Source organism: Argentina silus (assembly GCF_951799395.1).
Source record: "Argentina silus genome assembly, chromosome: X".
Taxonomy (NCBI): domain Eukaryota; kingdom Metazoa; phylum Chordata; class Actinopteri; order Argentiniformes; family Argentinidae; genus Argentina; species Argentina silus.
Genome location: NC_139653.1, coordinates 37,964,950 through 37,981,447, shown reverse-complemented (window position 1 = coordinate 37,981,447; position 16,498 = coordinate 37,964,950). Strand labels below are relative to the sequence as shown.

General features: G+C 43.2%; 1 protein-coding gene across 1 annotated transcript in view; it reads left to right on the top strand.

The window, feature by feature from the left end:
- Positions 1-3,040: 3,040 nt before the first annotated feature.
- The window catches only part of grik4 (glutamate receptor, ionotropic, kainate 4), a gene marked incomplete at both ends in the record, with an annotated part of 144,316 nt that continues 130,858 nt past the window's right edge, over positions 3,041-16,498 (top strand). Inside the window, one exon of the mRNA XM_083694520.1 lies at positions 3,041-3,122. Within this exon, the coding sequence (XP_083550646.1) occupies positions 3,041-3,122 (82 nt within the window). The remainder of the gene's footprint in view (positions 3,123-16,498) is intronic.

Here is a 16,498-nt window from a genome sequence, read left to right as displayed (position 1 = left end):
ATAAGATTAAAAAAGAATGGGTATATTGCTTCAGAATGCCTGTTCCCTTCTGTATGTGGTATAAATCTTCTGAGTGCCTATTTGTCAAGTATGACACTGATATTTAACAGCATTCTGTGTTGCAAGAGCATCCATGTCCCCCCACGGGTCTCATACAAGTGGTGTAATAGACAACAACAGTGTGTGTATGTGCACATACCAGTGTAATTACATTAACTAAGATTCAATTACTTAATAATTGAATAAAGGCATTACAAATGTATGAGGCAGATGTAAGGTTCATCTTGTTTTACATACTGTACTATTAACCCTTTCTCTCAGTTTAGATTCTCATCACTGTAGATTGATTCATTGTGAACAGTATTTTGTCTGTTGTGATTACAGTCCTGGGAGTTTCTTCGTCCCCTTCTTAGAGAATAATGACGTTGTAGGAAAGTGGGAAAACAAAGATTCACAATACATGACATATTATAGTATGTCATTGTCTCATTCAGATGCAGAGGACTGTATTGAGGATATGGGTACCATACAAGAACACTTATAATTGCCTGTCAGGGTATTTATGTAAGGTCTCAAGAGTTGGTAATATGTAGCTATTGTTTCTCCAGTCTCCAATGGTCCAACTTGGTGTTGCTGTGAGAATGGTATTTCATGTCACCATATGGTTTATTTCACTGTAGTATAGGTTGTGTGGTAACAATAGGTACTTTTTGGTACTTGAATACCTCCCAAGATTTCAACACAGGTATGTATGGTAGGTAACTGGCACCAAGTAGATGCCTGGTGCGTGTTATAATGAATCCTAAAGAGACAAATAGGTAATTAATCTGTTATTATTGTTGTTTTATTATTAGATATGTTGTTTTTATGTAAATATTCGATCATCTCTCTAGTAAGTGCTAGCCTGGTCAAGCAGACTGACATGTGATATCTGTCTGGTTTTGAAGTGCTTCTACCAACATTACTACCCGGGTAGTAGAGGTGTATGCTATCTGCTTGGGACTCTAGAGAAGAGTCTTATGTGGTGCTCTCATTAACGTAGCTGATTACATTGACTGCTAACAGAACCATTGGATATTCCACCGGGCAGGCTGTTGTGCACAGGGCTGTGAGTTGCCTATTGAAGTTAACTCGCTATAATTGCATTTAAACAAATTCATTCAGCTTTTCTGTATGTTTTTCTAATTGTAATTTTCCTGCGGTGATGAAGTAATTAGTGGCATGTTAATGTGAAGCCGTCCTGGGGTGAACCCTGGCTGAGTTCTAGGCTAGCTAGCTACCCTCTCATGCCTGACACAGTGTTGTTCCAGCCGTTCAGAAAATATACAGAACAATAAACCAGAGTCTATGATGAGAGAGCTGCAAGACCATTTAAATTAATTCAATTAGCCTTGAAACATGATTCTTGTTTGATGCTTCTTCTCTCTGCTAACCCTCCTCAAGGGGGAGCGTGACAGCTGTTATTTGCATCCTGTTTTCCCTGAAACGTGTCTGAAATGGTGGTGATTTGTTGACAGCTTATCCCTCTGTCCCTATGAGCCCTGCTTGAGGGCCAGGTGGCAGGTTTGATATGGTGTTTCTGAACAGATACCCCATTGTACCTCTACAGTGAGCTACTATTCCTTACCTAAACCCCTACAGTATACAGACATTACTGTAACACACACATACAGTATGATACATTCTCTCATATACTCTCTATATATACTTTAGAATAATGTGATATTGTCATGCAATTTCACACACTGCAAGACTGTGTTTGCTCTGGAGGTAATCAGCCCACCAGACCAAAAGAAAGCCCAGCACATGCTATCCATCCGTCTCATGTACTGCAAGACTGTGTTAGCCTGCTGAGCTTACGCCTATAGTCACACTAGCAGTATTAGATTGGAGCTAACCATCCATCAGTCTCAGATACTGTGGATCTGAACACACAGGCCAGCACCATCCATCACATGGCTAGAGGATGCAGATGTATCATCCAATGATAAACAGAGACATTCATCTCAGCGATCTGGACTTTTAATGGACTTTGTTGAGATGGAACATAATGTCCTGAGTGACTGATGGTTTCAAAAGAAACAGAGATTAACACCTGCTGGTCGTTTTAACATTTTACACTTCAAATCCTGGAGCAGCAAATCTAATTTGGGAATGATCAGAAAAGCACAAGTGCACTACAAGTGTTCTGCACCAGAGTAGCACGCATACTATGGGACATTTTCTTTTATGAGCTTGGAACACTGTGCACTGAATTAATACATAAAAACACCTAATGAAAGTTATTTGCGATGTGAGTTCTCAATGATGTGTGTGTACTAGGCTTGTGCCAGTAACAAAATTCTCAAACCGGTATACCTTCCCGCCAAAATACCTGCTATACTGGTAATATCTTTAAAAAAGTGGGACCTTTGTGCCAGGCGCAGTGGCACACGCAGCATCGTAACAAGTGTACTCAGACTCTGAGCGCAAAAAAAATAATTAAAAAGCTGCTTTTATCAACATAGGATAGCCTCTACATTGCTAACGTTCGCTAACTGGCTACACACATGAAGCCAGCTCTGCCATTTTTAAGTCTGAATTCCGTGATTCCATGTAGTTCCCTACCTTTGTCATCTGGTTTGAATCCAAAATGTTGCCATACTGGGAGTGTAATTTGATCCCACCATGCTAGCTTGAGAAGTGTTGCATGTGCGTGTGTTGTTTTACCTAGCTTCAGAACCTTTTTTGTTTCTCTGGCTACCATAGCAGGCTCACAATCTTCCACAGCGTCACTGATCAAGCCTCACACGTTGCATATGACATTTTATTTATTTTATAAAGTTAGGATTCTGCGCTTGGCGGATGTAATGGAAAAATAATGGTATGGACAGTGTGGTGGGAATTATACAGGTGTAAGCTTTGTGTGCGTGTGCGTGTGCGTGTGCGTGTTTGTGTTTGTGTTTGTGATTGTGATGGTGGTTTATATAATATGTATATTTTCTCCAGGTGGCTGTGTCAGGGGGACCCCCGGGGTAGGACCCATGAGGAGGTATAGAAGATGCTCGCAGCCTGGGCGCCTTTTCTCTTCCTAGCCATGTGGGTGAGAAGCACCTGCGCTGGGCCGCTCTCCTTCAGAATAGGTGAGTACTCTGGATGACGTCACGTCAGTCACCCTGGTCTGGACAAAAATCTATGAGAATGGAGAAGAATAGGATGACTGCTGCAACACTATATCAGAGCAGCTTCAGTACTGTCCATCTCAAACTTGTTGAGAGCTTGTTCAGTGGATCAACTAAAGTATTTACGACAGAACAGCAGGCAGAACAGCTCCAGTATTCTAGGTCTATAGTTTCAGCTGAGAGACAAACTGAATGCTCATTCAATATATAAAATATGGAGTCCTGCACCATAGCAGCTCCATTACTGTAGCGAGGTCTAGACCTGACGGAGGAAGGCTTCCACTGACAACTGATGCCTCCTTCAACAGCACATCAGTATCACCCTCATTGTACCACAAAAAGAGCAGGTGGAATATCTATTTGTTAGGACAGGCTCTATTTATCTGCACATGAAGGAACACTGTGCACTTTGTTGTGTGTAACAGAGCACCTCATCCACAGCTACATTTACATTTTTGACATTTAACAGACGCTTTTATTCAAAGCAACTTACAACAAGTACGTTTGTCTAAGTAAGTGAATAATCTATACATCAGTCATCATAAGCAAATATCTATGCTAGGACCAGGTGCCATTGGCAATCACAATGCTAGAAAAAAGGAAGAATACTTTTTTCTTTTTATTATTAACAGTAGAGGAACTGTACAGAGGGGTGGTGGGGGGTGAAGAGGTCTTTCAGAGGGACAGTCAAGATGTAGCCTGAAGAGATGGGTCTTCAGTCTACGGCTGAAGATAGGTAATGACTCTGCAGTCCTGACAGCAGTGGGAAGCTCATTCCACCACCGGGGCGCCAGGACAGTGAAAAGCCGTGACTGAATAGCGCTACCGCTGCATCCTCTTAGAGGCGGCGGTTCCAGGCAGCCAGCCGAGGTGGAAGAATGGAGTGATCAGGCAGGGGTTTGATGAACTGCAGAGGTCTGATGGCGGAGGCGGGGAGCTCGGCCAAGTGTGCGTTGCCCTGACCAAAATCAAATTTTCTCCTCTCCATTTCCCAGAGCCCTACTAAGAGAACCAAAATGAGTCATGATATTATAATTTGCAATAATTGAGTAATTGAGAAAGTAAGCATTAGCTGAGAATGAGTAAGCGTTATCTGAGAACTTGTGTTTATACACACCTTACTGGATGGTGTTGACAAGCTGAGACACACTTGTTCTCACACTAAGAGAAGAGATGTGGGCAGTAGAGGGTGCTAGGCCCCACTCTCATTACTATTATTGGCAATCAGGAAGTCCAGAAGTGGTGGTTCTAACCAATCAGTTCTCTCCCTCTCTCAGCAGCTCAGGCCTCATCCATCTGTGCGTGTTCTTCCCAGTAGCTGTGAAATGATAGGAGCTCAGCTCAGGATAAGAGCAGTTATATTGATCTTTTATTGCAGTGACCTCTCTATAGAATCATTGTGTATGTAGTGCCAGCTCTGCTGAGATCAGAAAAGACATGCTTCTGTGAGGTGTTGAGACTAAGCCCCGGTGCTGCATGGGTCTATTATTATTATTGTTATTATTATTATTATTATTATTATTATTAATGACAGCCAATGTGCTTGCTTCCATCAACATCACAGGCAGAACAAACTGTTCACGGCCCCTGAATGCTGTAGGATAATTAACCAATGCTGTTGTATACCTCCTCTCTGTTCTCCATCTCTATCTCCCGCCTCTCCTCCCTCCTCGCTACAAAGGCACCTCTAAAACGTGTGGTACGTTTAGATGTGTCGTGTTGTCGTTGGTTGATGGTTAATTAGGCAGTTGTGTTTTTCCTCCTCTGATGTCAAGCGTTTCACGGTGCCATTGAAGTCTGAGACGCGCAAGCATCAGCATCATTGCTGGAATACCCCCCCCCCCCCCTCGCTCATCTACCCCCACCACCACCATTACCCTTCCTCTTGCACTCCAGGAGGTGGTATTTAACACCGTGCCCCCCCGAGACCTGCCTGGCTGAAAGAATGTCACTGTCTGGCTTTCAGAGTGAATACATCAGGCCAGAATAGCATCACCCCCCGAGACAGACAGACAGTAGCCTGGCAGCTAGCAGGCACAGGTGAACTGAGGAGACCTTCGTCTCTCCTGTTTGGCAGATGGATAAGGTTGATGTCCATTTTGCTAAATAGGTATATTGGCAACTACTGAGATCTAATGAAACGCTTGAGACCTGTTAGAATGACAGAAATAGAAAGATGGATAGAAATAGAATAATAGAGATACATGAAATAATAAACTGGAGTAAAAATAGAGACTTGTGGCGTTCAGTTCAATCGCAGTTGAGCCAATGACCAGCTGTGCCTTGCCTGGTGCTCAATTTGGATTTGAAAAGATCCATATTATTCCATATTAAATTGTATAAAGTATACTACAGTGGGGGAAATAATTATTTGATCCCCTGCTGATTGTGTTAGTTTGCCGATTACAAAGAAATGAGCGGTCTATAATTTTGATGGTACTTTTATTTTAACAAATAGAGACAGAATATCAACAAAGAAGTCCAGAAAAAACACATTATATAAAGTTATAAATTCATTTGCATTTGATCGAAGGAAATAAGTATTTGATCCCCAAGCAAAACATGACTTAGTACTTGGTGGAGAAACCCTTGCTGGCAAGCACAGAAGTCAGATGTTTCTTATAGTTGGTCACCAGGTTTGCACACATCTCAGGAGGGATTTTGATCCACTCCTCTTTACAGATCCTCTCCAAATCCTGAAGGTTTCAAGGCTTTTGCTTGGCAACTCGAAGCTTCAGCTCCCTCCACAAATTTTCTATAGGATTAAGGTCTGGAGACTAGCTAGGCCACTCCATGACCTCAGTGTGCTTCTTCTTGAGCCACTTCTTTGTTGCCTTGGCTGTATGTTTTGGGTCATTGTCATGCTGGAAGACCCATCCACGACCCATCCTCAGTGCTCTGGCTGAGGGAAGGAGGTTCTCGTCCAAGATCTTATGGTACATGGCCCCGTCCATTGGCCCCTCAATGCAGTGAAGTCGTCCTGTACCCTTAGCAGAGAAACAACCCCAAAGCATAATGTTTCCACCTCCGTGTTTGATGGTGGGGATGGTGTTCTTAGGATTGTAGCATTCAGCATTTCTCTCCCTCCAAACACGAAGAGTCGAATTTATGCCAAAGAGTTCAATTTTGGTCTCATCTGACCACATCACCTTCTCCCAAGCCTTCTCTGAATCATTTAGGTGTTCATTGGCAAACTTCAGATGGGCCTGTACATGTGCCTTCTTGAGCAGGGGGACCTTGCGGACACTGCAGGATTTCAATCCGTTACGGTGTAGTGTGTTACCAATGGTTTTCTTGGTGACTGTGGTCCCAGCTGCCTTGAGATCATTACCAAGCTCCTCCCGTGTAGTTCTGGGCTGATCCCTCACCCTTCTCATGATCATCCTTACCCCACGAGGCAAGATCTTGCATGGAGCTCCAGGCCGAGGGCGATTGATGGTTATTTTGTATTTCTTCCATTTTCTAATAATTGCACCAACAGTTGTCTCCTTCTCACCAAGCTTCTTGCTGATGGTCTTGTAGCCCATTCCAGCCTTGTGCAGGTCTACAACTCTTACCCTGATGTCCTTTCAATGTTCTTTGGTCTTGCCCATGGTGGTGGAGAGGTTGGAATGGAAGAGATTGATTCTATTGACAGGTGTCTTTTATACCCATAACAAGCAGAGATTAGGAGTACTTTTCCTAAAGTGACAGGACTAATCTGTGTGCCTCATGGGCATATAACCGGTCTGTATGAGCCAGAATTCTTGCTGGTTTGTAGGGGATCAAATACTTATTTCCTTCGATCAAATGCAAATGAATTTATAACTTTATATAATCTGTTTTTTCTGGACTTTTTTGTTGATATTCTGTCTCTATTTGTTAAAATAAAAGTACCATAAAAATTATAGACCGCTCATTTCTTTGTAATCGGGCAAACTAACAAAATCATCAGGGGATCAAATAATTATTTCCCCCACTGTAAATATATAAACTTCATCTTGATAGAGGCATACATATTACATTTATATAAACAACAAATTAATTTGTTTATATAAACAGTTCCAGGTGTCTTTTTAACTGGTTTTAATTACTTACTGGGAAATAAATTCAGCATATGTGTTCTCAACAGGTAATTTGTTACCTGCTGTATACTATACTCGAAACTATCCTTTGACAAGACGTCATTTTTATGAATATAACGAGAAACACAATGACATTAGAAATAAAAAACACGCTGTGTATGCCTTTGATAATAGTGTAATAACTATCACTGTTTACATTTGCCTCATCTTCTCTAGGTTTTCTATTCAGTATTGGAGATATTTCCCTCTCAGAGCAGAATGCTTCTCATTAGCTCATCACTTTTCACACACAATATCTGACCAGTTTATTCATCTCATGCTCATTTTCATTGTTTTCTCTATAGCCTCTACTAATGTTCAGTTAAGATAATAATCCTCCACATAGTGAACAAGTAAACATTTGTAGTACACACTGTGAGTTTCTTCTCTCTACATCAGGAAAGAAATCAAGTATGACAGCATAGACCAAAATGACTGCACCCATGATTTGGATATTGTACGATATACAGTAGTACTGTATATTCTGTATACATTTTTCACTATGCAATGCTGTATACGGTAATGCATAGAATGACCCCCTCCCCTCATATAAAAAGAGATTCTGCCCACCACCTGTCTTTGTAGTTTACTATTGCAGTCCAAGAGAGAGTCTCTACGGGGGCCTGTAGATGAGTGACAGAGTCAGTGGTGTGTGACTGACAGAGGAGACTATCTCTCCTGCTTATTCTCTGCTAATAGAAGCAGCCAGGCAGACCTACTGAATCATCAGAGCCTGGTAACTTTTGGCCTGGACAGAGCTTGGCCACATGTAGACTAGCCTGGCCGGAATAACAGGGAGGCATCCAAATCAAATCAAAGTTTGTTCATCATGTGCAAAGGATGCAGATGTAAACGATACAATGAAATGCTTGTACCGAGCAACCTCTTAACAGAGCACTGCAAATATCAGGATAGGAATAACATTTAATATTACCAAAACACAACAGGCAATAAGGCATAGTAAAGGGTGCCACCCCGTAGCTGGGCAAACCGATTACAGCGTGTGGCCTATTACCGCATGCCCCATTTCGATGTTCATAGATTGCAGCGTGGGCCTTTTTTGAGCTTTCCACGCGCAAAAACACTCAGCGCAGGCCTATTAGAGTGAAGGTTAAAACCATGAGATGAAGACTAAACAGACAGGTATGATAGTTGTACCCTGCATTCAAGGGAGATGCACCAAAGTCAAATGTATATAATACAATTGTAGGCCTAATCAGACAATGGACAGAGGATGTCTCATCTGCAGGTTTTTCCCACACATATCAAAAACATTTGAATAGTGGCACAATTGTGGACACTGGCTTTGTAAATGAGTGGGTAGGTCGTGTGCAACATTCCAAATATTAATACATATCAAATATATTTTAATAGAGGGACAGGGTATGGGATTATATTAATTTAATACAAAGGTTTAGAGAAAAATATAGGCTTTATGAAGAGTTTAATTCCAAAACGCATATCAATTAGCGATTGTTTTGACATGTTACATTTATCATTAAAAAAAACCATTAAAAATGTTCTTTCAAAAGTATAAAGGATTTGTATGTTGTTTCGATAGTCCACACACAAAGTGAGTGAAATAGATTAGATCAACTCACATGGCATGTGCCATTCTTTTATTTATTCGTTTGAAAGACAAACAAAATGGACAGAAGAATAAATGTAGATACAAATCAATGATCATCAATTTTGTCAAATGCATTTTTATTTTACCTGAGAAAATAATTTAGCAGGATATTGCAGAGTAACTACTGTTCTGTGTGCTCAAATAGGTGCTCAAATGTGCGCTTAAATAGGAATCCGCTCTGATAGTTCATCACTAAGATGTTCAGGTGACAAGATAGCCATCGCAAAAAAAAAAGGCCCACGCTGTAATCTCTAAATGTCCAAATGGAGCATGCAGTAATAGGCCCTCTCGATGGTGCACCTATAGAAATTGGTGAGGATCTATGGGGCCATGCCAAATTTCTTCAGCCAACTGGGGAAGAACAGGCACTGGCGCACCATGTTGATCACTGTGCCAATGTGATGGGACCACTTCAAGTCCTCAGGGATGTGATGGGACCACTTCAAGTCCTCAGGGATGTGATGGGACCACTTCAAGTCCTCAGGGATGTGATGGGACCACTTCAAGTCCTCAGGGATGTGATGGGACCACTTCAAGTCCTCAGGGATGTGATGGGACCACTTCAAGTCCTCAGGGACACTGAGGAACTTAAAGCTACTGACCCTCTCTATTCTAAGTCCTCAGGGATGTGTACACTGAGGAACTTAAAGCTGCTGACCCTCTCTATTCTAAGGACACAGTCTGCAATGCTGTTTGGGCCAGCTGCTTTGTGAGTATTTCACCTTCTTAAAAATTGCAGTTACGTCACAGAGATCGAAAGCCTACAGTCATCATGACCTGTGGAAGCCCTTGTAGCAGGCTCTATGTTGGTGACCTCAAACCGAGCATAGAAGGTGTTGAACTTGTCTGGGAGAAAGGAGTTGGTGTGCATTACACAGCTGGATTTCCCTTTATAATCCATAATAGATTGAAGTCCACTCCACATGCGTCAGAGACGTGGTAATGATTCCCCTTGTCCAGTTTTTTTGTATCTCTGATGGATTTCCGGAGATCATATCTGGTTTTCCTGTACTTGTCCATATTCCTGATTAGTTAAATACGGTTGTCCGTGCTTTCAACATCGCACAGATGTTACCGTTTACCTACGGTTACCGGTTGGTAAATGTTTGTACAGTAATCCTTGGAACAACCTCATCTATGCACTTCTTGGTGAAACCTGTTATTGAATCTGTGTATACATCGATGTCATTGTCCAAGGCCTCCCGGAACATCCCAGTCAGCAGAACCAAAACAATGTTGTAGCATAGATTCTGATTGCTCAGACCAGCGTTGGATAGATCTTTGTTCCAGGCTCTTCCTATTTAAGCATGCCTGTAGACGGGCAACAACAAGATAAAGGCATAATCTGATGGAGGGCCGAGTGAGGGCCTTATATACATCCCAGAATGGGAGTCTAAACATAATCCAATGTGTTCAAGACCCATGTTGGCTTAGAAATATGCTGGTGGAAAACCTTCCTCAGATAGGCTCTGTTGAAATCGGGTGAGTAGTTTTGTGCCTGTTAATAGTCCTGTACTGTTCTTTCAGTGCCAGAGTGGTGTCAACCTGGGATCAAATGAACACCGCTGTAATGATCACAACTGAGAACTCCCTAGGGAGGTAAAAGGGTTGGCTTTTGATCGTCAGATATTCAAGGTTGGGTGAACAATTGGTAGAGAATATCTCCTCATCAGAGCACCAGGAGTTATTGATCATGAAACATGATGAATGGAAAATCCCTCAGGTTGAATGGCTGAGTCGGGTATTAATGGGTCAAGCCAAATCTCTGTGAAAACCAGGACGTTGCAATTCTTAGATAGAAAGTAAGACTCTGAGTTTGTCCAGCTTATTGTCCAGTGACGGGACATTGGCCAGAAGAATACTCGGAAGGGTGGAACAATTTTCACATTATCTTAGCCTCACCAGAATGCCCGCTCGTCTTCCTCACTTGCACCGGTGTTGCTTCCGACTCCCAAGGATATTCGGTGGTGGCAGCAGATTCCAGGTTAGGTAAATCAGAGTTAAGAGTTGCTCTTATGTCCAAATGTGCTTGCCAATTCATAACAAATGGTCAAAGAAACTATGTACAAAAAGATGTAAAATTAACATTAAAATATTAGCAAAATACAAAGCTGAGGAGGAGCTTGTAGACCGGTGACCTTGTTGGCGCCATTTCTATTCTTTCCACTTCACATGAGCTCATTTCCAGCCACAGCCACATACACACACCCACCCACCCACCCACACACACACACACACACATATAGTGTTAAATTCAGTCATTCAGGTATAATGTAGCTTTGAAATGGAATATGTTGTGGCAATGTAGTAAATATGTAGCAATATCCTATTTTGTACCCTCTTCTGGGATACAAGCTGAGATATGGCAGTTCTGTAGAAATTTGAAAATGTGACTATAAAAGCCTTATTGTGTATGTGGATGAGATGGGAAGAAAGCATGTCATCTGTATCAAAGTGAGGAGGACTGATTTTCCTGTCATGAATTATGCTTCTGAAGCACCCAGTCAGCCGCTAATGTGTTATTTGTCAGATGATGGCTGCATATGTTCACATTATAATCATGAACCATGGAATTGAGCCACAACAAAACCTGTTAAGAGGATATATGATATATGGAAATAGAGATAGCGGTGTGTGTGTGTGTGTGTTTTTACATTTACATTTATGGCATTTAGCAGACGCCTTTATCCAAAGCGACTTACAACAATACATTTGTTTAAGTAAGTGAATCATCTATCCAACAGTCATCATAGGACAAAGTAATCAATGCTCACACCAGGAGCCATAGACAGTCATAGTGCCAGTAGGCTATTTCTTTTATTTTTTTATTTTTTTTATTAGCAGGAGAGAACTTGTACAGGGGGGGTAGCGGGGATGAAGAGGTCTCTAGGGTTGGGGTTAGGGTTAGTATAGGGGGGGTAGTGAGGGTGAAGCGGTCTTTAGGGGGGACTGTTAAGATGTAGCCTGAAGAGATGGGTTTTCAATCTACGGCGGAAGATCGGAAGTGACTCTGCAGTCCTGACAGTAGTGGGAAGCTCATTCCACCAGCGGGGCGCCAGGACAGTGAAAAGCCGTGACCGAGTAGCGCGGCCACTGCATCCACTTAGAGGCGGCGGTGCCAGGCGGGCAGCCGAGGTGGACGAGCGGAGTGATCTTGCAGGGGTTTGGGGGATAACCATTGCTTGCAAGTAGGGAGGGGCTGTTCCCTTTGCCGCCCGGTAGGCAAGAGAACAGTAGAATGAGGAAATGACAATACAGACATTCACCAACAGGCCAACTGGACCGGCCACATGGCTTTAACATGTTCCATTATGGCTGTAAACTATCCATACTGCCCTCCCATCACTTACTTGACTGCTGTAGCTATCTGCCTGCATGCACACACACGCACGCACACACACACACACACACGCACGCACACACAAACACAAACACACACATCACAGCTCCCATCACCTCCCTGACTGCTGCTGCTGCTATCCACATCTCTCTGCCCTCAAAGGAGAACATCAATGCAAAGTGACCCAGTACAGTAGCTGTCTGCTATATCAGAGTCATCTAGACTGCACTGGTCTGTATATGTCTTTGTATCGTGTTGGAGCCATCTATTCACATGTCATTGCCAGCGAGGTCGAGACGGTCCAGACACTAATACGACTCACATTCACCGTAAAGAAATGACCCTGTGGACAGATTGAGGCAAAAAGGAGTGTGCTATTTTGACATGTTCACTCCGAGAGGTGAGTAATAGTTGTCATTGAAAGAGAGAGGGGATATGATTCATAGCACAAAGCGAGTGTTGCCGTTGGACACTGACAGCATGGTCATAGGGTGCCTTTGCTGCACAGTGAGAGTGTGTGTGCGCACGCTTGCATGCTTGTGTGTGTAGATGGCCCTCATCAATTTTTACACTGTCTGTCTGCTTCTGGTACTGCTGTCATTAACTCACCACAAAGAGAAGCCAGGGTCACACAGCGATATCCTTCCTCAGGGCTTGTCTGACTGGTTGGACACTGTTGTGCTGTCATAGCGGCTTCAAATGTGTGTCAGTGTTATGTACTTAAATCTAGAGTAGTGATGTCTGTTTCAAGTTTATAGACAAGTTTCCAGAATCTGGTATGTGGTAAAAAAAAAAAAAAAAAGTTCTAGAATCTGCTCTGTAGTAGAAATGTTTGTTAAGTGTCTCTGCAATGCTGATGGAGACACAGTAAATCTAAAGGTGTACGACTTTAGATGAAATGGCCCCAGCTGCTGCCCAGCCTGTGGTCTGGCTTCTTCCTCTAACCAATGGACAGTCAGAGAGATTGATCCTGACACTGTCTCTCTCTCTCTCTCTTTCTCTATCATCCCATCTCTTTTTATCAGAAACCACTCTATCCTCGGTAGTCGAAGAGTCACAGCGGGACCGACAGTCAAAGCAATAGGGCAAGAAAGATCAAGGGGGTGGGGATGGGGCGGGGCAGTTGAAATTAAATAGAGAAAGAGTGAGAGAATGAGAGAAAAAGTGAGACAGAAATAGAGAGAAAGATGTCTGTTCCTGGCACTGCAATGATGTGGTGGTGCCATGGGCGGCAGCGGTCCCCCCTGGGGGAAGGCAATCTCTCAGCGGATCTTATTACCTGTCGCTCAGGGTAAAGGTGTCCAGCGGGCGCCCTGCGACACTCACACTCACGCACACACGCACACACACACACGCACACACACACACACACACACACACACACACACACTGACTGACATTGTTGCTCAGAGTAACAGTGTTTAGTGGGCACCTGTTGCTGTATGATTGGCCAGCAGGCCGAGAAACGTGAGAGGACAGGTTGATGAGAAGGAGAGGACATAGACAGTACATCAGTACATCAGCAGTAGGGCTGGTTGAAAAACTGTCTTTTATATGGAAGGAGAAGGGGAACTAAAACTAACTAGAAAAAAAATGAGTTTCAAGTGGGATACAGAGACACTATACATCACATGTGCATTGTATTGGAAACATTATTATCATAGATTACTATGATAGCTCTTGGTTTTTATTTGGGAAAGATTATAGGTTGTTGGCACCATTATAGGCACCATTTTGTGCCCTGAGTGGAAACTGAGTCAAGCTGAGGATATAAATAATATTTGAGGGAGTTGATATTCATAAGTGCTTAGTATTCATATTGCATTTCTATTCAATTCATAATGCATATTGCATTCATATTGACAAAGTATACAGTATTGTCAAAAGACACCACAGTGGATTGCTGTAAGAATTGATTCCTGGATAAATAGTTCATAACTGTACCGAATGCAAACTGGAAAAACTATTATACTCAAGGGAAGGGAGAGGGAAAAAACAAGCTTCCCTTGTCCATCAACATTTTCAAAAAGTGAATAATGAAATCCCTTGATACAGTATTTTCCCTGATTTAATTTTCCTATAGCCATTTAAAGGTGACAATGTTGAAATTGAGTGGCAGTCATTCTGGACATTCATCCACTTGACTGTGGTCATCTGGGGGCTGAGGCTCATTCATTCCACCAGGTCTGGGCTATAATATACACACACACACACACACACACACACGCACGTGCATGCATGCACACGCTCACGCATGCACACTCACACTCACATGTGCACAAATACACACACAGATACACACATATCTGGGCTATAATCCACAGGCTGAACATACATTAGTCATCTCACTTACAGCTCATACAGAAAAGAGGCACTTCTTCTCACGAACTATTGACTTTATATCACCATTCAGAGAGGGCAGAGGAGGCCACCAACCCCTGGTTGTATTCATCACACAGAAAGACAACATCTAAGGTCCTCTGCCAGCCGGGCCACTGATGAGCTATGGTCTCTGCTTTAAGTCACAACACACACACACACACACACACACACACACACACACAGACACACACACACACACACACACACAGACACACACACACACACAGAGACACACACACACACACACACACACACACACACACACACACACACACACAGGCTGGCTGTTATGAATTCCAGTCTCTATTTTCAACAGATGGCACGGCACACCCCAGCGAAAATGAAAAACACTGTTGTACATTGAAAAAGTGGCGAAGCATAAACTACAGTATATCAACTTTTTTATGGTAACATACTGAACATCACTAGCATGGATGTTTCATCGATGTTTGACCGTCTTTGTTTGTGTTTTATTTCAATTTCTCTTTCTCTTCCCTCTTTTAACATTTATTTTTTAAAAGCACTGATTTCTCTTTAACTTCCTTGCAAAAAAGTGCAATTTAAAACATAATCTTAGTAAATCAGTCACCTGTCACCTGTCGTTAAACAGAGAGATGATACAGAGCTTTAAGTGAACTGAACTGGGCACAGACACATACACAGGCTCATAGAGACACACAGGCTCACAGACACACAGGCTCACAGACACATACACAGGCTCATAGAGACACACAGGCTCACAGACACACAGGCTCACAGACACATACACAGGCTCACAGAGACACACAGGCTCACAGACACACAGGCTCATAGAGACACACAGGCTCACAGAGACACAGGCTCATAGAGACACACAGGCTCATAGAGACACACAGGCTCACAGACACATACACAGGCTCATAGACACACAGGCTCACAGACACATACACAGGCTCACAGACACACAGACACATACACAGGCTCACAGAGACACACAGGCTCACAGACACATACACAGGCTCACAGACACATACACAGGCTCACAGAGACACACAGGCTCACAGACACATACACAGGCTCACAGAGACACACAGGCTCACAGACACATACACAGGCTCACAGAGACACACAGGCTCACAGACACATACACAGGCTCACAGACACATACACAGGCTCACAGAGACACACAGGCTCACAGACACACAGGCTCACAGACACATACACAGGCTCACAGAGACACACAGGCTCACAGACACACAGGCTCACAGACACATACACAGGCTCATAGAGACACACAGGCTCACAGACACACAGGCTCATAGAGACACACAGGCTCATAGAGACACACAGGCTCACAGAGACACACAGGCTCACAGAGACACACAGGCTCACAGAGAGAGAGATATTTACTTTGGCAATATTTACTAGAATGTGTGTGCGTCATGCCAATAAAGTAAATTGAATTGAAGAGAGAGAGAGAGAGACAGAGAGAGGGAGAGAGAGAGACAGAGAGAGAGAGAGGGAGAGAGAGAGACAAAGAGAGAGAGGGAGAGAGAGAGACAGAGAGAGAGAGAGAGAGGGAGAGAGAGAGACAGAGAGAGTTGAAGGGAAAGAGGCAGGAAGCATGGAAAGAGGGAGTGGATGTGATCCTAAGTGCCCATCACAGAGCATGTCTTCCTGCAGGGTTAATAGAGCTCCAGGGAGCTCTGCTGGAGCTGAAAATCATCCAGGAGCCCCGCAGATCAGACCAGCTCTCCCCAACTAGAGGCCCTCCTCTCTGGGCCTGCAGTCTGGCTCTAACTGCCTCCTCTTGGCAGGCATGGAACCAGGGTTGCCAGGGTCAGTTATAGCTCAATGTATTCAGTTAATTCTGGAAACCACACAAAATAGCAATTTAAAGATT